Consider the following 20534-nt stretch of genomic DNA (forward strand, 5'->3'; position numbering starts at 1 on the left):
TCTTTGATTAGGTATCTTCTGTTGTGTAATACAAGATCGGGAAATGTGATCTGACAAATAAGTGAACAAAAAAGCAAAACTCTAGTTTTATAAAGGCTTCTAAGATTTAGTTTCCCTGTACTTACTCCGGTAATTGCTGAAAAAAGGTACATCAAAGAATTTAGGATATGGAAACAAACATGACTCCTTCTCCCCCACACTCCATGGAATTAGCCAATTAATTATGTGGACATGAAAAATTCTCTAAGCATCTAATCATTTATATTCTAAGGCAGTATTTCCACAATGCTATTCAGTTAGATACTTTAAATTGTAATTTCAAATGGACTTACTGCCGCAAGCCTCTGGGTCCATTTTATTCCTAGAATCAATACACTACTACTAAAAATTAGGATTACTTTGCCAAAGCTCCAGGTGGGAGCTCAGAGGTCCCTGTTTAAGAGGCAGCTCCAATGTTCTCCAAAGAAAATTACTTTCCTGATGTTCACCCCATGAGCCAAGAGAAAGCACCTACAAGAATCTGAACCAACAGGCACCTGATAGGAGGGGCAGGCTTGGGTAGCCAGCTGCCCCAGCAAAGTGCTTCTGCGTCCTACACTAGAGAGCTAATGTATGTTGCATTTTATTCTAAAGAAAACTCCTAGGGCTTTGTGCGTGGCTTCTCCAACCAGTGAGCTCTCTCCTTAATGTCCAGGACTGTGTTGTTCTTTTGAGAGATCATGCCTCAGTATTTATGGGAACCTGATTCCAGGTCACTCCTAGCCCACCATGAATAAATAGCCAAACTCCAAGGATGTGTGAGACACTTACACAGTGTCTTATGTAGACTGGTGTAATGGTTTCTAAGCTAAACAATCTTCGTTGTGTTCTTTCAAATATGTCTAGACTATTGAATACATATAAATGGCGAGCAAGTAGTTATTTTATTCTAGTGTTTTGAGAATAATGTAGCAAAGTCTATGTTCTTCCATCTCACAAATATGGAGGGATAGCTTACAAAAACCCAGATCACCTCTCTGAGCTGAAGAAGTATAAAGTGTTACTTAAAGATAAAATGATGATTAGTTTAATCAAAGAACATTAAACAGAGAGGACATTACAATAACTTTCGTTTTCTGGCTGTACTGGTGTTTGAACTCAGTGTCATGCACTTACTAGGCAGGTGCTCTATCGCTGAGACATGCTTCTAGCCCTTTATGTGCAGTAGTTATTTTGAGATTAGGGTCTTACTTTTTTCCCCCAGGCTCTTCCTTGGACCAAAATCCACCTATTTTAGGTAGCTTATGGTAGGCAGCTGCATGCCACCATACCAGCTTCTTCCACTCAGGCTTGTGGGTGGGATTGTGATCTGCTGTGCTCTCAGCCTTCCAACTTAGCTGGGATGAAAAACATTTGCCACCATGCCATTACTGTTTGAATAAATCTCATACATATGCCCAGGCTAGCTTCGAAATGTGGTCCTCCCAATCTCAGCTCTCCTCTCCCCGAGAAGCTAGACTTACAGTGAGCCACTGGTGCTTGAATGACTTGCTGTACTCCCTTCCTAGGCTTGCTTCCTTCCCAAGGTAACCACAATTAAGGCTTGGCCTTTCCTGTTCCTATCCACTTGCTAACGTATATGTATGTCAAAGCTCAAATGGTTTTAAAACATAAAGGAAGTACAGATTGTAACTTGCAGCCTGCAATCCAGCAAGGTATCAAGCCAGGTTGCAGTATCGACTGGCATTCGTTATTCTTTGTAACAGACACTCAATTGGATATAACAGAATCTATGCAGTTATTTCTATCTGATGGTGATTTCTGCTAGTAACTTGTTATTATAAACAGTAGTGAACTAGATACCCACAGTCATGTGCTACCTAACGAGAAGGACACATTCTGAGAATTGTGTCCTTATATGATTCTGTCATTGAATGAACATCGTAGAGTATATGCACACAAACCTAGCAACAGAGGTCAGTCACGAGGTGTGACGCAGTTAAGACCCTGGGTAGATGTCACATGTATGAGGTAGCTGCCATGACAACCTGGCATAGTGTTCTACAGTAAACCTGTTTACTTAAAAAATAAATTAACAAGTTATACTTTAGGTATAGTAAGTGCACAACAGTAACAAAGTCACTTATTATCAAGTATTATGTAACTGAGCTTTTATGTGACTGGCAGCCACACTGCAGTTTTGGCTACACCACAAAGAGTGAGTAGTGTATGGTACTGGGACATTAGGACAGTACCGGACAATTGATGACACTATGTCTTATGGTATCCATTACAATCTTATGGTAACAGTGTTTAGTCTATGATCCATCAATCAAAACATGCACTCCGTGCTGGCATTTCTGTATGTAGGATTTGTGTGTGTGTGTGTGTGTGTGTGTATGAAAGGGGAATATATATATATATATATATTATATATATATATTATATATATATATATATATATGAAAGGGGAAAGCCTTTTTAGAGGAAAGTTACCTCTGGGAAGGAAACTAGGCCAGGAAGAAATGAAGAAGATACTCTAGTCTTCACTTCAGTTGATTAAAAATAATAATTAGATAGGTGCTGGTGGCTCATGCCTATAATCCTAGCTACTCGACAGGCTGAGATCTGAGAATTGTGGTTTGAAGCCAGTTTGGGAAGGAAAGTCTGTGAGACTCTTATCTCCTATAAACTACCCAGGAAAAAGCCAGAAGTAGAGCTGTGGTTCAATTGGTAGAGTGCTAGCCTTGAGTGCAAAGAAGCTCAGGGACAGCACCCAGGCCCTGAATTCAAGTCTCAGAACTGGCAAAAATAAGAATATTAAGCATGTACTAAGAACAAACTTTCTACTAAGACAAGTGACACAGTGGGAGTTTCATGTCAGTTAGGGAACGGAACACTGAGCAAATGACACATCCATACATTCTAGAAGGGTCTGCAGTCCAGCCTCTGCCAGTCCACTCCACAGAGGAGAGGCAGCATGTCCAGCAGTTACTAATAGCATCTGCAAGCCCCTTATTCTGACCTTGCTAATAATGAAGACTAATTCCAGCATGAGACCTAACTTCCACAAATAGCAGCCCACCTGGCTGGCCATGCTAGCACTGTAACCCAATGGAAAGAGGAAACAGAGACTCAGAACTGAAAGCAGAGACTCAGAAGAGCTCAACACTTGGCTGTGGTCAAATGAGATAATATGTCCTAAGTCTCATTTGGAAAAAATATTTGTGAAACTATCTCTCTATGGAAATAGAATATGGAAAGTCTGAAACTATCTCTCTCTCTATTCCAGTTTCCTTGGTCCTCAAGTCCAAGTGGAGATTTTGAACTGATTTTGGGAAGGCAGGGTCCACAGCATTCAGGGGTGGTAGGTGTAAAGGGCCACTACAACCTAAGCTAACCTTATACAACACAGGGCAGCCAACTGAAAATCAAAGAGGGAGAGGCTGCTCCTGACACTCAAGCAAAGCAGGAAGCAAGAAATGAGTACTGCTTGCCTTCTTTCCACAACCTCTCTAATAAAATCAACCACAAATGGCAAATTCAAAACCGTCACGGTGACCAGAAGTTATTTAAACTGAAGGACAAAATAGAGAGGAAATGCCAATGATGGCCAGAGACATTTTTAGAGAACCAACACAAACCTGGACTATGCATAACAGTCTTATAATCTTTCCATTGTTCCTATCCACATATACCAGTCCCAAACACACCAGTAACTAATTAAATGATGGCTAGTGGATGGACAGGTATTGACCAGAGACAGTCCAAGGTTTAGAGCTAAAGGAAAAGTTTTCTTGCCAATCTGAGTTAGGCTTTTAAAAACTAAATCCATTCTCATAAAGGTATTTTTATTGAGCTTTTTACTTTTGTTTTAACAAGAAGTGGGATGCTATGATTTTGGTTTTAATTTATATGATGGTTACTCATACTCAAACTGAACGATCCTTGTTTTATATACAAAGAACCATGGTGATATTTATTTAATGCCTTTGTTGGTTTTTAGGATAAATGAGATAGGCTAGATTTACACCAACACTTATCCTGTGTCTACTCTGTTGGAATCTCTATGAACAACATTAACGCTGTTTTTTTGTTTTTTGAGAATGCTGGTACGGGGCCTTGAACTTAGTACTAATGTTGTCCCTTAGCTTTATTGCTCAAGCCTGATGCTCTACCACTTGAGACACAGCTCTACATCTAGCATTTTGCTGGTTAATTGGAGATAAGAACCTCAGGCTGGCTTTGAACAGCAATCCTCAGACATCAGCCTCTGTGCAGCTAGGATTACTGGTCTGAGCTACTGGCGCATGGCAGCAACACCTAACTTGATGACACCACGTGGATACTGAAGTCCAACCAAAGCCTTGGGCTTCCTCCAGAATTTTATTTCCCCAATATTAGCTCTGGTACTTGGTGCATCCTGGTGACCCCTCCAAGAGGACTTCTGACTCAGTAGGTCTCTTAGTCACTTAGTCACACACACACACACACACACACACACAAGTTTCCAAACCATTGTTCAAAACATATCAGCATCCCACAAAATCAAAAACAAGCACAAAGGCAAAGGTAGCTAACTGCTGAGTTGCTCTGAAAGGGAATCTTAACTCATCAAGCACCCCCAGATCCCTTAGCACATGGCCAAGGCTGGAGCTAGCACTGTGTTGCTTTCAACACTCACAAGAACCCTGGAGTGGGGAGGATTTTCCCTATTTATCAGATGAGAAAACTGGGCATAGAGGCAAAGTGATGAAACTACGAAGAGATGAATCTGAGATTAAAAACCAAGCTGAGAAGTTGATCCTGGGCAGAAGGTCTCTCTTAATTACCTAGTTGAGTCAATGATAAATATAAAACTTCCTCCCCCAAACTGCAGACTTTGATCCTTTCTTCTCCAAGTTCCAGAGAGGCTCCTTGTAGCCAATTAATATTACGCCTGCTCATAAAACAGACAGGGCTTCAAGTGAGCCACACAGAGCAAGTTCTCTCTGCACCATCGACCAAGAGTGAGAGCCATGACTCATAGCTGAGTTCCAAAGTTGAGCATAATGAAGTTAAAACCCAGTTCTGAGAAATCATCTGCTTGTAAATTTGATAACATCTTTAAAGATTCAAGTCTACCATATATAATAAAATGCATGAAATAGAGAATCCCCTATTTCTGGCTTTTCTTCCAGGTCTACTTCAGTGGTTCTCAAGTCACTCATTGTGATCCAGAGGCCCAGTGACAGTGTCTGGAGGCAATTTTGACCATCCTGTCTGCAGCGATGCTACTGCCATCTAGAGTGTGGAGGCCAGGGCTGCTAAAGTGGGACCGCCTTCTGCCAATAACAGGTCAAGAGGGTTGAAACTGTTCTCCTTGAAATCTTCCTAAAGCCTCTATGGTCATTCACACAGATCCGCCCCCTTCCCTGCAGTTCAGATGTCTAAGAACCTTCACTGACTTTCTTAGGGTCTTCACTTTTTCATTTTCCCTTGTCTTCTGATGAACTCCATGAGGCCGAAAGGACATGTTAAGTCATTTATGAAGCCCCCAGATTTTCAGAACTGTATTTGCACAAATGCACAAAGTAGGTGTTTAACACTTGTTCAAAGGTTTGTTTTCTCCAAAGAAGGGAACAATGCTGAATTCAGATTCAACCAACACACGGCACCTCATCCCTGGGAAGTGCCTCATTAAACTTTTTGTTTTATTTCCTATAAATGCTATCTCATTTAATCCTCTCCCTCCACCAGTGAAGGAGACAGTATCACTATTTTAGGTAACTGCAGCTCATAGATGGAATTTGCGAAAGGTCACATACTGCTAAGTGGCAAAGCATGTTTCTGGAGCCAGATTTACAAGTCCTACACTCCCCGTCCATACCCCACCTCTGTGTCACAAATCCCCAGGGCTGAGAATTTGCCTCCTAAAGACTAGCCCCAGAACCAGTATGTCTGAGAATGCTTACGAGGAAAATAGCAACGTGAAAGGTTGGAAACCTTACCGCATCATTCATGTGATCCTCCCAAGTTTCGCTACCCAATATAGCAACAAAAACCAGTGAGTTCAGGAAGGGTGCTGCAAGAAGGCTAAAACAGTTATACACATAAAAGCCAGTGACAGTGGCTCATGTCTATAGTCCTAGCTATTCAAGAGGCTGAGATCTGAGGATCACAGTTCAAAGCCAGTCTGGGTATGAAGTCTATGAGACCCTTATCTCTAAATATGCACCACAAAGCTGGACGTAGAGGTATGGCTTAAGTAAAGGTGAGAGTTCAAATCCTAGTACCACCATTAAAAAAATAAAAACAACTACAAAGGTATTTAAATTTTACATGGCTCATTCTTCCTGAAGAGTAGTCAAACACTCACTTTTAGACTTTTAATAAAATAGAGCTTAAGAAAACAAATACAAGATTTTGCATTTTTAAACCTGACAGTGCAAGAAATAAAGGCCATCTTGGTTTAGGGACATAATTAGGTGACCTTTCTTTATACACAGCACTCTCTAGCTGGCTTGGAGAGGTTGCAAACTGTGGGCTTTGTCAAAGCAGCTAGGAGCCTGGCAGAGACCCGGTGAAGCATGTGATAAGTAACACCTGATCGTCTGTCTCTGGGAAGCCTGACAGTATTGGTCCCCAAAAAATCAACCTGATAAATTTGTCTTATTTTCATATTATGGAGGGAAAAAGGAAAATAATGGAAGAGTGTTTTGTTTTGTGGCATCATGTTCATATTCCCCCTGTGAAAACCAGGGAGATCAGTACTTGGCCTGATATGATAAGTTCATGAGGACTTGTCACCAGTGTCACGTACAATTCCAGGCCTCAGCCCCTTGCCCCCTGGAAAGCTGATGATCCACATGTCACTCACGGCCACATAACCATTCTCTCCACATAAGGCACACTCAGGCAGTGCACTGCTCAACCACATCCATTCCTCCAGCCCCAGGAGTTAAAAATACTATGGGAAGCAAAGACTCAAGTGTCTAACCTCCCTTCGGGTTTTGAATAACTTATCTTTGTACAGTTTGCCTTGATATGACCTGGAAATGGGAAGTTGGCACCACTAGGGTAGACATGAGGTCTGGCTGGTCCCTGGGGTCTGCAGGTCTGTGCTCTCTATGACCAATAGGGAGTAGGGATGAACTTCTTGTGCTTTGATTCTATACAAGATTCCTGCCCTCAACTGGGCAATCCTGTTCAAGAACTTTCTGTGTTTGACTATCTACATCTGGGATTCCCCAGCTACCAGAAATTAGATTTATGCATTTCTCTGATTAAGACTAGAGATGGAACCTAGAAATCTACATAGGAACAAGTACTCCAGGGAATTATTATCACAGGTTGAGTATCCCTAATCTCAACATCTGAAATGCTCCAAAATCTGAAACATTTTACCTACCCCACAAGTGGAAAATTACACATCATGAAAAATCTATCTCATACACAAGTTGTGTATAAAAATTACGTTCAAGCTATGTGTTTAAGGTACATAGGTAACACAAATAAATTTTGTGTTTAGACCTGGGCCTTTTCCCCAAGACAATCTCAATATTTATATATATTCAAATATCCCCCAAATCTGAAAGAAACCAAGATTACAAATCTGAAGCTTTTAGTTTTTGCTTTCCTTGAAACTGGATCTACGTAGCCTAGTCTGGCCTTGAACTTGTGATCCTCCTGCCTCTTCTGTCTCCCACGGTGTAGCCAAGCATTTATGAATAAGGACCATGTATCAGGAAACCCATTTAATTATTTCTTTTTGACAGGTATCTGAGATTCCTACTTACACACTTAAGGCCAGAGTCCAAAGGATAGCAACAGGGGGATAAGCTGAGACTTTGGGTTCCTTGGGTTTAATTCTGGTTGTCCCACTTGTTAGTAGGGCCCTAAGCCAGGCCCTTAACCCCTAGTCATCGACTTCCTCCTGGGTAGAACAAGGATGGTAATAATACCCACTTCATCGGTGGTTCTGTGGAAAGTGTGCTAATGTGAGCAAAGCACTTAGTTTAGTGCCCTCGATACACACGAGCACTCCATAAACATTAGCTATTATTACTTCACAGACCAGAGACTGCTGAGTGGCAGCCCTTCAGCCAAATCTGGCCTAGAGACCTATTTTGTTTGGCCTGCACATTTTCCTTTTTAATTGAGCCAACATTTAAAAACTGTAGATTTCTGGCATTTCAAGAAGGTTGTGGATCTGGTAACACACAGGCCTACCTTCCCCTCTGGCAGCCTATCTCTGGAGCAAGATCCTACAAACACCTTTCTTCTTTGTACAAGCACAGACACCCCAACCCCTCAAACACAGCCCCTCCAACCCCATTAACCTCCTGCTAAGCCCTGGTATAAAGGCAACCCCTGTCCTAGACCACTTTAACCAATATATTCTAATGGGCTTATTATTCCCCATATTGATGCCAGTCTAACTGGTCCCTCCTTATACCAACCTACTTTCTATCTCTTTACCACTGGTTTATGCTTCCACTGACAGGAACAACCACCCCACTCTTCTCTCTACCTGGCCTAGAAGTTTCAATGACAAGTGAACGTTAAAATCACCTGAAATATTGTAAAGACTCATCCTCAGAAATTCTAATTCACCTGGGCGGGTCCTAGACATCAGCATTAAAAAAAAATGAATTCCAGGAGAATCTTAGGTGCATTCCAATATGCTGAGACTGGCAGCCCCGGGAACTATGGACTCCCTGTTCTCATGGCCCACATAGAAGCCGGTGACTCTCTCCTGCTCTTTTCTCCTACTTTCTGTCAATACCTTACAACAGAGGACTAGATGAGTCTTGCTTTCTTCTCCTGACTCCTGTTTAATCTTGCTTGAGATCAACTTGTGTTTAAAGCTCCTCTCCTAAGACTGTAAACTTAAGAGTGGGCGGATTACACCTCATAATTCTTCTGCATTTGCATCCCCAATAAGACTAGTGGGGTGCCAAGCCCATGGAAGATATGTAATGAAAACACCTCTCTTCTCAAATACGTAAGTGTACAGCATAGAAGTCATTGCACAGAGTAGACAATGAAGGCAGACTGATCTCTCCGAGGGCATAGGTTTGGGGAGTCAGTCAAGAACATGGGAGATCATTATGAAGAACACAGCAGACTATGAAGAACATGGCAGACTATGATGTGCCACAAGAAAAGTCACTTAAGTAGGATGAGAAAGAATCCAACGCTGGGGAGGAGTCAGGGGTGGTTCGCTCTGTCCATGAGGGTTACCTCATAGGGGCTGTGAAGGACCTGTGGGAAGGAAGGCAGTTAAGGGGAATGAAGCAAGGGGAGAAAAATCCATGAGCAGATGGACTAAAAGGCAATCTACATCCACCTGAAAGCAGGTGCCGTGGTAGCATTAACCTGGGAAGAGTGGGGAATGGCCTGGGAAAGGATACAATTTCATTGTACCTGGAATGCCTGAAACATGGGCAAAATTAATTTTTTTAAGTCCCAAAAGCAGCCACTGAAGGCTGAATGTCTCATCTAAGAGCCAGGCAGAGGGAGAAAAGAACAACTGAGAAAAAAAGAAGTGCAAAGGAGAAAAGAAGGGACAAGACAGGTATATAAGCAGGTTCAACTGCCTCTGTGGAGCAAGACCAGCTCTCACCCCCAGAAATACTGGGGGAACCTCCAAGTCAGCCAAGGTTCAAGTGCTTAGAGGCCCCAATTTCTCCCATTCACTCATAAGCCATGGTTTACTGTACAGAAGTGAAATTATGTTAATAGTGCAATTCATATTAATAGTACCACTTTATTAACACATTTAATCACAGAAATAAAGGTTTTATTCATGACACTATGACTACTGATAATACTATAAGAAGCTTATTCTTCGGTTCTTTCTCCCAAGTCAATGGACAGCTTATAAAGAGAGACAAAGACCCTCGGTCCTAATAACTGCATTAGGCAAAGCCATCCTATGGCTCACTCCTCCTCTTCTCATCACCATAATTTTTTTTAGAGGTGCATGTGGGTTAAAATGATCATTAATGGCTAAGAAAACACCACAAAATGGCGGCACAAGAAATGGCTATGAAAGAGAAGAGCAACTCCACTGTGCAGTTATTCGACAACCACATGCCCAGCACTTTACAAATACAAGTTCGTTTAAATTTTCTCCCCTCATGAGTACCCATGTGGTAAGTACAGATTAGGAATTGAAGACAGATAAAAGCTTTTGCCTAAAGTCATATAAGTGGTCAGTACAGCTGGAATAAAAACTAGGTACCAGCTCTAGGTTCTATCACTTAACTTTATATTCAGCTGTCACTTCACCCTTTAGGAAGGGAGTGTGAATTTTATGTACACAAGCTTTCTTCTCTCCAAGGGCCTGCTGGAAGCAGAAGAGCTAGAGGAAGTGTGGGCCTCAGGGATCCTTCTCAGATTCTGGAGCCCCAAAGCATTAGAAATGAAGGGTTGGGCAACAGTGGCTTTCCTGTAATCCTAGGTACTCAGTAGATTGAGATCTGAAGGACTGTGGTTCAAAGCCAATCCAGGTAGGAAAGTCCACAAGGAAGTTCCATCTCCAAAATAAACAGCAAAAAGCTGGGCTAGTGGTTTAGGTGGCAAATTCAGCAGAGCAAGGATGTGGCTATGAGTTCAAAGTCTGACTGAGAAAAAAAAAGAGGGGGGGAATAAAAAACAAACCAAACAACAAAGAAATGCAAAAGAGCAGAGGGGGAGTGAAATCTATGGGGCCCAAATTCACTCCTTCACTGCATGTAATGAATCCAAACCTATGCCCTTGAGGATCATACAAACAAAATCAGGACAAAGCCTTTCTCAGCAGAATCTACATAGCAAACTGGAGGATCCTCCAAAAAGGTTCTCTAACATGGCCAGGTAAGAGCTAAACAGTGGGGCAGGGGGAATTGAATTCCTCCACCCCTCAAAAAAATCCCTCAGCAGAAATCAGCTTCACAGATAGCCATGCTCTTTATCAGTTGCTACTTAGTATTCTCTGGTTTTTAGCCCCTGCCACACAAAGTAACTTTCTGGCTGCTGGATTACAGATAAATCATAAAGCCCTGCCCCTAAGAGCAAGTGAACTTCAGCCATGTTGGATTATGTTTCATTATAAGGCTGATTCAGGGTTTGAAGCAATTCTGTTTAAGCTTTCTCAGTTCCACAAGTAAAATAAAGTACTTTAAGGGAATTAGTTCTGGCTTTTAGGGGATGACTTTTTCTGGAAGAGTTAACTGATCAGCCATTTTGCCACAGCGCATAAGCAAACCACTTGAAGAACATCTTGGCTAAAGCCTCAGTGCCACAGCCCTGGACAGTTACTCAGGATGCAGGCCCAGGACAAAAAAAAAAAAAAAAAAAAATCTCCCTCCCATTTCCCCTTTCTCAACAAAATTCCAAATCTAGGATGTTCTCTGTGAAATTCATGCTTCACTTTTGGGGACTAGAAGTGTCATATCCACAGAAAATCAAATCTACAAGTATCAAATAAAGCTTTAAAAATACCATTATCATGTTTCCATGACAGTCATTTGTTTCATTTTGTAATTCCTTCTCAACTTAACTTCTGAAGTAGTTTGCTACTTTAGTTATCTTTAGGAAGAAGTTACTCAATAGCTGATTGTTCAAAGGACACTTTTCTACTTGTACCTCCCCCCATCCCCTTCTTAAATATAACCACTCCTGTTGGAAATATAAAGTGTATCCTACACATTGCATTCTTCCCATATGGTAACGAAGACATAACTTGGCAAAAGAAGCTTCTGGTTAAGAATGTGGGTTTCCAGTCCTGGCTTTGATCCTCCATGAGCAGAGCAAGTAATTAACTGCATTGGGCACCCACACAACAGAGGGCTGAGTGGCGGAGGACTCTGCATAGCTCCCAGGCCATCATAAATACCAAGTATTGCCTAGCTAACCTGAAGTATGGGTTTAAGGACCATCAAGTATTAAGAATGGTGCCAGGACACTACAAATGGCCCCAGTCTGTTGGGCTAAGGGAACAGAAACCAAATGAAAGTCCCTTTTTCCTTTATGTTCCTTCTCCCTTCTCAGCTGTCTGTTTTCAACGATGATTTCAACTACTCCCAAGTTCTAGCTGACATAAAATCTTGCCTTGGTTTACAAAGCAAAGCTGGGGCGTGAGGCTTCAGGATACCACCTAGCTTCATCACAGTTTGTTCAAAGTTGGTGTTTTGTTGTCATTGTTGGTTGTGGGGCCCGAACTCGGGGCCTGGGCACTGTCCCTAAGCTTCTTTGTCTTAAAACTAACGCTCTACCACTTGAGCCCCGGTACCACTTCCCATTTTAGAGTGGTTAATTGGAAATAAGAGTCTCACAGGTACTTTTCTGTCCAGGCTTGGGTTGGCTTCAAATCGAGAGCCTCAGAGCTCAGCCTCTTGAAAAACCTAGGATTCCAAGTGGGAGCTACCAGTGTCCGGCTGTCCAAAGTTTAATGTAGGCAACTGTAGTGGCCACATGACTAATCCTCATTAAGGCTGGGAGTTGACAATGCATTCTTATAAATTATATATTATAGGGAAGTGTTCAAAGCAAAAGCATATACAGGAAATGAAACATTTTCCCGCTCTTACTGAGAGAAAAATCTACCAGTGTTACCCCACACACCATTCACTCCACACCTTACCTTGCCTTCTTTTGTGTAACTTTCTTTTGTGTAAGATACATTTTCCCCAGTCATTCTTATAAGCCAGTCAGGACCAGGGAAGAGGAAGGAGATACATTAGTGGTTTCCTCTACTTACTTCTTTGTCAGTTATCCACCCTTCTTAGCCCTATGAAAAATTATTAGCAGAAAAAAAGGGAGGCTTTAATTGTAGTTGTAAATACAGTCCAGGATCCTATTTTTTGTTGTTGTTGGTCATAAGGCCTGAACTCTGGGCCAGGGTACTGTCCCTCAGCTCTTCAGCTCAAGGCTAGTACTCTACCACTTCAGCCAGAGTGCCACTTCTGGCCTTTTCTGCTTATGTGGTGCTGAGGAATCGAACCCAGGGCCTCATGCACGCAAGGCAAGCGCTCTACCACTGAACCACCTTCCCAGCCCCCTAGACACTATTTTTAAACAGCTAAAAAGCATGAAAAGATCCACTGAACCACATACTTAGTATCTTGAAGAGTTCAGGTCTGTTTTCTTTAAGAAATAAAACAGAATCTCATAAGGGTAGAAAGGCATTTATTTCCTTTACCTTGCACTATCGGGCAGTTTCATTGGGAATCTGAGGGATTTGATTTGTTGAACAAAGGCAATTGGTTTTCACTCATCCTAATTAAATTATTATGAATATTTTAGAAAGTGCACAGGCCAAAGAAACTGGGCACTGGTGGCTTACACCTGTAAATCTAACTACCTAGAGGCTGAGAATGGGAGGATCACCATTCACGGCCAGCCTGGGCGGAAGAGTTGAAGTGACTCCTTCCTTCTTAACTAATAGTTGGGTGTGGTACTAAATGCTTATTATCCTAGTTGTGGAGGAGGCGAGAACCAAGCCAGCCCAGGTAGGAATGCCCATAGGACTATCTCAACATCCCAAAACAAAAACAATGCGATAGTGGTCCTGATGGACGAATAAGGCAGAAATGAGGCCCTATCTTAAAGAGCTGGAGGCTCGGCTCAGTAGTACAGCGCCTGCCCAGCAAACCAAAGCTCCTGAGTTCAAAGCCTTTCAAGCAAAGGAGTTCAAATTCAAGTGCTACCCAAAAAAAAAAAAAAAAAAGGTAGATAAAAGGATCTGGGAATTGGTTAGCTTAAGAAAGGAAAACGGGGTATTTAGAAATCAGGTTAAATGAGAAAACTAGCCAGAAAATTAACTTGAATACTTAAAAGTTATTAGCAGGACACGTCCAAGTCACTGGGAAAAGGGTGGGTGGTTGTATGTATAAGGTTGTCAACTAAGACCTAAGAGTTTAAAGGAAAACTACTGTTTCTTATCTTTGAGAAACCACAAGATAGCTTTCCTCTGCCTTTCAATCTCCAGGTGTTGGTACTTATTCATGTCTAAGCTTAGAGTATTATTTTCTGTTTTCAACTTTGCTTTATATAGCACATTAATCTCAGAACCCACCCTTCTTCCAAGTATTACACAAGGTGGTGATTTAGAGAGAAAGGAGAAATCCTTTCCTGTTCGCAAGCTGAGGTGCTCTCTCTCTCTCTCTCTCTCAGTGCCTCAGTTAAGGGTGCTTTGTCTCAGGATGATTATGGTGGCGCCCTTGGTACTGATTATAGAGAAGCTATTTGTACTGCCCAAGTCTGGGCACTGCATTATATTAAAACTTCCATTTTGGGGTATGAAATGACTGAAAATTCTCTCCCAGCTCACACTTGGCATCGTCCATACATCTCAGCAGAAGCAAGATTATTGAGTACAGAACCACAGGAACCCAGCATTTTTCTTCTTTTGTACTTGTGCAGGAAAAGAGACCCTGCTGAAATAGCACCTATGGCTTCTCCATTCTTAAATGAATATTTCAAGCACTGAGGGTTGTTTCTCAAAGTATAATCAGCAGGCTGCTATGACTGGATTAAAGCTGATATGACAGGACATTGCCTCTTGCCCTAATAATTGATCTCAAATTTTCTGGAAAGATGAAACCATTTCAGCTTCTTTCTAGAAAAATGAGGAGGCAGAAGATATGAATCCTAACTGGTCTGGTCCAGGGAATAACATTTTTTGACTCAGTTTCTTTGGAGTGTGTCCATTTGCAAGTTTGACCAATCCACATTGAATTTATGCAGTGCATGTCTCTAGCATAGTGAAGGCTGGCAAGTTTAGTTCTAACAAAAGCCACTGGGCAGAAACTGCATCGAAAGTTAGCAGTTGCATGGAACTCAGGCAAAAACATGATGAATTTGAGCTGACCCAAGGCACAGGTTCAGAAGTCCCCTACCACCACTTCTATACACACATCTTCCTGAAATGTCCCCATTTTACCCACGGCTAGGATAACTACGCTTTACACATTCTAAAATATAGATTATTTAGGTATGCTTAATAATGTATCACTTTAGGAAACTTTGAACCATTCTGCTCAGATATGCAAAGGGACTGTGCGTGCCATATAGATAGAAAGATTATTTACATGTATAATGTAAATTATGTATACACACATATGTATCTGATTACTAATGTTACTAGGTATCCATTATTTGCTAGGCCCTGTGTTACCATTAAGTTCAAAAAGAACCTTAAAGGTAGTAGTATTATTGCCCCTATTTTACAGAAAAGAAAGTGCGGTTTTTGCTCCTGGTTCTTGGATGTCCCTGAGACAGAACTTGGAAACAGAATCAGATGGGAATGCAACTCTGGTGACCCAAAGAATTCCCAACCACTTCTTGGCTACAAAGCACTTATCTTTGGTCTTATCTTTGGGCAATCATTTTTAGGATCCTATCTTGTAGTTCCTGCTCAGGGAAAGAATCTAAGTATAACTCCAAGATTTAACTAGAAGCATAATAGTTTTGATTTAAAGAAAAAGAATATCAAACTTTATAAGCACTGCCTAGGACTTTGTATGGATTGACTGGATAATTTCCTCCCTCCCTCCCCAGAACAAATAGCTCCTAAAGCATGGATTAACCAATGATTCAGCATACATTACAGCCTTATGTAAAAATGCTTCTGAATATGTATAAGTTATATTTATATTGCTGTAATGAAAAAATATTTTGGAGTGTCCGAGTCCAAGTGAATATATATACATTCTTAGTATAATAACCTCATGGATAGGAGGCTAAAGTTTCGAAATAATTTGGATGGTACTAAAATTTTTAGACTTTAAATACAGTGAACTACACATAAATTTGGCTAGACCGTCTTGGAGACCTGGTCCAAAAGGCGCTCTAAGATTAAAAAATAATTCAGTGGTCTCACAATTTCCCATTATCAAAACTACTCCCTCTATAAATCTGAATCCAATCCAAGACGTATGTCAATAGCTGCTTGTTTCAAGTTAGGTTTATGATATAGTCTCAGGACTGTGGGGGGTGGGGGTGGGGTAAATAAATGCTTGAAATATAGCCTAGCATGGTTAGGTCAAGCCAGCACGAGCATTTAATGCTAATATAAGCATAAAATGTGACTGAGAATCCAGCACACTGGATACTGTATGTGTGAGCAGGTACTATACTCAGTTTCCCCCCTGCTGGCAGACCCTAGTCACTAAAGAAGCTATGAGCGTCTGACTTGAAACTGTACCACACATCCACAATCAAGTCTCTCTGAAGATGGAAAGCAGTTATGATTCAACCCTGGGGGGAAATTAAAAACAGGAAGCAAATAAACATTTTTAATACTTCCCAAACTCATCCCAGTTTTTTTTTCCCTCCCCCAAAGTGCTGCCGCCTATATACATACTTTCTTAAAAGACCCCAGCAAAAAAAACCTTGATTCTGCAAAAATAAAATAAAATAAACCCATTTGGAGCTGAGACGAGGTGAGGTCCACGGCTGGATTATCGAGCAAACAACCCATTCATCGGAGTCCGGTTCGGTTCTAGCCTCGTCGGGCCAAGCCTCAGCCACGAGGGTGAAGACCAGGAGGTATGGAGGAATGAAGGAGAAAAAAGGAGAAAGGGGGAGACCTCCCAGCCACACTTCTTTCTAGTAGCAACAAAAAGAGAAGCCGCAGACTGACCTAAATCATCTCTCAAAGGCGCTTTATAAATGACAGGGACAAAGGGAGGGGGTGGCGGGTGGCCTGGGAACCCTACCGACAACCCTACCCTCTGACCTGCCCCCCTCCCCCTCCAGCACAAGGGAAGAAGACCGAAGGAAACAGAGCCCAACTCGGCCCTGGGCGAGGAGCCCCCCCCTCCGGCTTTCAATCGCCCATCCATCCGCCCCCGAGGAAAAGAAAAAAAGACGCGTCCACACCGAGCCCACCCCCCGGGGCGATCACTCCCGCCGGGGGGGTTCCCAAAACCCGAGGCCGGGGCATTTACTTAGTTAGATTTTTCTTGCTTACTCATTTCCCTCGAGCACCCAACCCCCCGTTCCCACTCCAAAACCCCGCTCCACCGCCTACCCTCCCGGCTTCAGCCTCCCACCGAACCCCGAACCCCCGCGGCGGCAGCGGCCCCCCCGAGCCGTCCCGGTCACTAACCTGCTGCTGTAAGGGCATTTCCGAAACCGCCTGGCTCCGGGGGGGAGGTGGGGGACCGGCCGGAGAGGGGGCCCGGAGGGCCGCACAGACCCGCGGCGCCGGGCGAGGGCGGGCGCCGGGGGAGGGGGAGGGGACAGGAGAGGGAGGGTGGCGGTACCGGGGGCGGGTGCGAGGGCGCCGGGACCGTCCCAGGCCAGGGAGCCGGCGAGCAGGAGGAAGTGGGTGCCCCCCTCTCCCCCTCCAGCGCCCCCTCCCGCCGCCGCCTCCTCCCCAGTCACAGGCGCGTCCTCCGCGCACGTGTGCGAAACGTCACCGGCGGGTCCCGGAGAGAGGGACAGACCCGGGCGGCGGGACGGGAACCCGGCTGCCCCCGCCCTCCGTCGCTGGGGGGCGGGGAGGGGTACCGGGCGGAGGAGGGGGGGTGGGGAGAGAAGGCAGGGGCAAGGGGAGAGGCGGGTCAAGGGCAGGCCCCGGGCCCGGTGTGCAAGGCCCCGGCGCGCGGGCCACGCGGGCGCCGCCGCTGCCACCACTAGGATGCGCCCAGGCCGGAGCTGCGAGCAGCCCGCTGGCCCCTCACCCCACACAGCCCACGCCCCGGCCCAGCACCCCACTTCCAGTCCCCCCCTCTCCGATGCCCGACTCCCCTTAGGCTACCCCATCCCCTTTGTTGCCAGGAGTTAGATCTGCCCCCTCCACCCGCACTCCCAAGTGTCAAGCGCAGCCCAGCAGAGCCCCGGCGCTCCAAGCACGCCTCGGGGACCCCCGGCCGCCCGTGGGCCTCGGGGCCCTGATAGTGAGGATCACGTCTACAGGTTCCCCCCCCCCACGCCCGCTAGATTCCAACCCCTGGGGTCCCCTACTCTTCAGATCACTTCTCCCTCCCCCACCCCCTTCTCCATCCGGGGCGTGACCCCTTCCTACGCCCGAGAAAGAGGAAGCTTCGAGTTGGAGGGGAGGGAAGAGTGGGGGGTAGGGAAAAGTGCAGGAAAAGAAGTGGAGGGGGGGGGCTGCGAAAAGTTTTGCGGTGTTTGATGTGGTGGATGGCGAGGCGATCCCCGCTGCCCCACGCGCCCGGCTGGGACCCCCGACCCTCCCGGCAACTCGGGTGGGGAAGAGAACACACATACACAAGTCTTTAACAATAAGTCCTCGCTGGAAGGACAGCCGCCCGCCGAGGCCCACGAGGCTCGGCCACGCGCTCTTGCCCAGCGAGCGGCCTCGTAGCGCGCGCCCGCCACCCCACGCCGGGCGAGCCCACCTCCCACCTGGGCCGGGGAGGGAGGGTATTACCGGAGGGCCGCCGCCGCCGCTGCGTCCCAGCGCTGGTGGCTGCTGCAGCAGCCCGGCTCTGCTGGAGGGTCCGTGTGGCGTGGTGTAGAGGAGGCTGCCGGCGGTGGGCTCCGCGCCGGGGGCACTGGGGAGGAGGGGGCCGGCGGCGAGCGCGCCGCTTTGGAGGGAAGAGGAACAGGAGGTGGTGGTAGTGTTCGTGGTGAGAATCTGGATGTATGCGCCCGGGGCGGCGGCAGTGGCGGCGGCGAAACCCGGGCTGGCCAGCAGTGCCCTTTTGTCCATGGAGGCTGCAGCGGCGGCGGCGGCGACGACAGCCGCCCCCTCCCCACCCCCGGCGGTCACCAGGTACTGCTCCAGGGCGGGCTGGATCCCCTTTCTCATCTCTCGTTCCTGCTCTTTTTAGTGTTACGATATATTAATTTATTGCTTTCAATTTCTTTTATTATTTGCAGTCGGAGTTTCCAAGTCTCTCCTCCTTCTCTCCTCCCAGCCCGGCGCTTCCGAGCCCCCTCTCTCTCTCTCTTTATTTTTCCGTACCGAACAGGCCCCGGGGGCCAAAAATAATCGGGGCTCTGGAGAGAGGAGGGTCCCGGCCGCACGGATATCAGACCCCGATGGGGGATGGAGGCGTCGGGGGCAGCCGATGCAACGGATTGCGAGGCGGTGGCGGCAGCCCGGGTGCTGCGGCCGGCAGCTGAAAAATGGCTCCAGGAAGCTGCTGCTGACAATGAATGAAGGGATACGGTTTACGCGCCAAGGTCCTCCCGCGAAACTCAGATTTCCCGCCGGCTTTTCAAACTACATTTGCATGTCCCCGCCCCTCAACCCTTCGAGGACCGTTCCCACAGCCCATTGGGCCTCCGTCTCCTTACTACGGTACCAATTGTGGAGCAGAGACGCGACTCACTGGCTTCCATTGGCTGCCTCACATTACGGTTACCGGGACGACCGGGGTGGAGGGGGTCTATTTGCATAAGCCATCTTGATTGGGTGGGACCACAGCAAGGGTTGTTTTTTTTTTTAAGGGGTGGCACCGTTTTCCTTCTCTCCCACGGAAAGCCACGCCCATACCAGGCCACGCCTTCGTCCCCTCCCGCCCGCTGGGCAGGCACCGCTGACCTGGGCAGGGACTCGAGTTCCGCAGACTCAGTGTGGATCTAGTTTAGAGTGCAAGTTTCGCTTTTGGAAACTGTCAAGGTGACGAAGGGGACACTTTCGGGGACCCTTTTTTCTTTAGCCCCTTAGTGTAATAGATGAAAAACTGCAAACCATTCTCTCATCTACGTGCCCAACGCATGTGGACGATGCTGGCTGATGGAAACTGAGCCCTTTAAATCGGGGGTTTCTCCCTTCCTGAAACCCAGCCAATGCCAGGGCGAGAACTGATCGCGAGGCCGAGGCTGACAGACAGAAGCATGTGGGCAGATAGAATTGTTGGGGCAGAAGGTTCGGCCGAAGCGGTTGCGGGCACCGTTTAGTCAACATTCCAGATCCTTCTTGGTAGCTTCATTATTAGCCCGGATTGAATTTAATTAAAAATTAACTCTCTTTGAAGTGAACTCTTAGCCACGAGTGTGAGTTTGAGTCCAACAGCAGACTCCCTCTCTGGCCCAGAAACACCCTGGCAGCTAATCAGGACTAACCTAGAACTGATCTGCAGGATTTCTAATCCGCCAAGCAGTAATCCCACGAACTAGACTCTCCTGATGACGTGGTCCTCCAATGAGCACAGCCTGCCTGAACAAGGGTACTTTACATCCTGTGTCCTAGGACGTTCTCCAGCTGAGTGCAAACACGATAATGCTCCGAACATATTTTTATTTATTTTTTTAAGAAAAGAATACCTTTTAAACCAATTTAAAAATTGTCACCAGGAAATTATTCGGAAATGATTGTCACACTGACTTTTATGTTGGTGTGAGATTGTGCGAGAAAACAATCCCCTCTTCAGTTTCCAGTTACTAAGAATTATTCAAAACAGCTGCTGGGAGGATGCTCACTAGGTGAGGAGGGTTGCAGTCCTTCAGCTCTTGCACTAGGATGTCATTATTATTGCTAAATTCCCCAACTCAAATATTCAAAAATCGTATAGACGACCCGACGTGAGAGGTCAGATCAGGCTAACACTCCTTAATACTTGAGTCCTGATACTTCCCCCCCCCCAACTGAAACAGTAGGAGTTTAA

At 45.4% G+C, this 20534-nt stretch overlaps 1 protein-coding gene across 2 annotated transcripts in view; it reads right to left on the bottom strand.

Annotated features, from left to right (window-relative positions):
• E2f3 (E2F transcription factor 3) overlaps positions 1–19124 on the bottom strand; it is a 76074-nt gene extending 56950 nt beyond the window's left edge. Inside the window, exon 1 of one of the 2 annotated variants that reach the window (XM_013030424.1) lies at positions 18350–19124. In XM_013030424.1, coding sequence (XP_012885878.1) covers positions 18350–18730 — 381 coding nt within the window. In that variant the 5' untranslated portion in view covers positions 18731–19124. Of the gene's footprint in view, positions 1–17059; positions 17330–18349 lie in introns of those variants that run through there. The other variant, XM_013030425.1, reaches the window with a different exon arrangement.
• Between the last annotated feature and the right edge of the window lie 1410 nt (positions 19125–20534).

The sequence above is a fragment of the Dipodomys ordii genome, unplaced genomic scaffold (assembly GCF_000151885.1).
Source record: "Dipodomys ordii isolate 6190 unplaced genomic scaffold, Dord_2.0 Scaffold130, whole genome shotgun sequence".
Classification (NCBI taxonomy): domain Eukaryota; kingdom Metazoa; phylum Chordata; class Mammalia; order Rodentia; family Heteromyidae; genus Dipodomys; species Dipodomys ordii.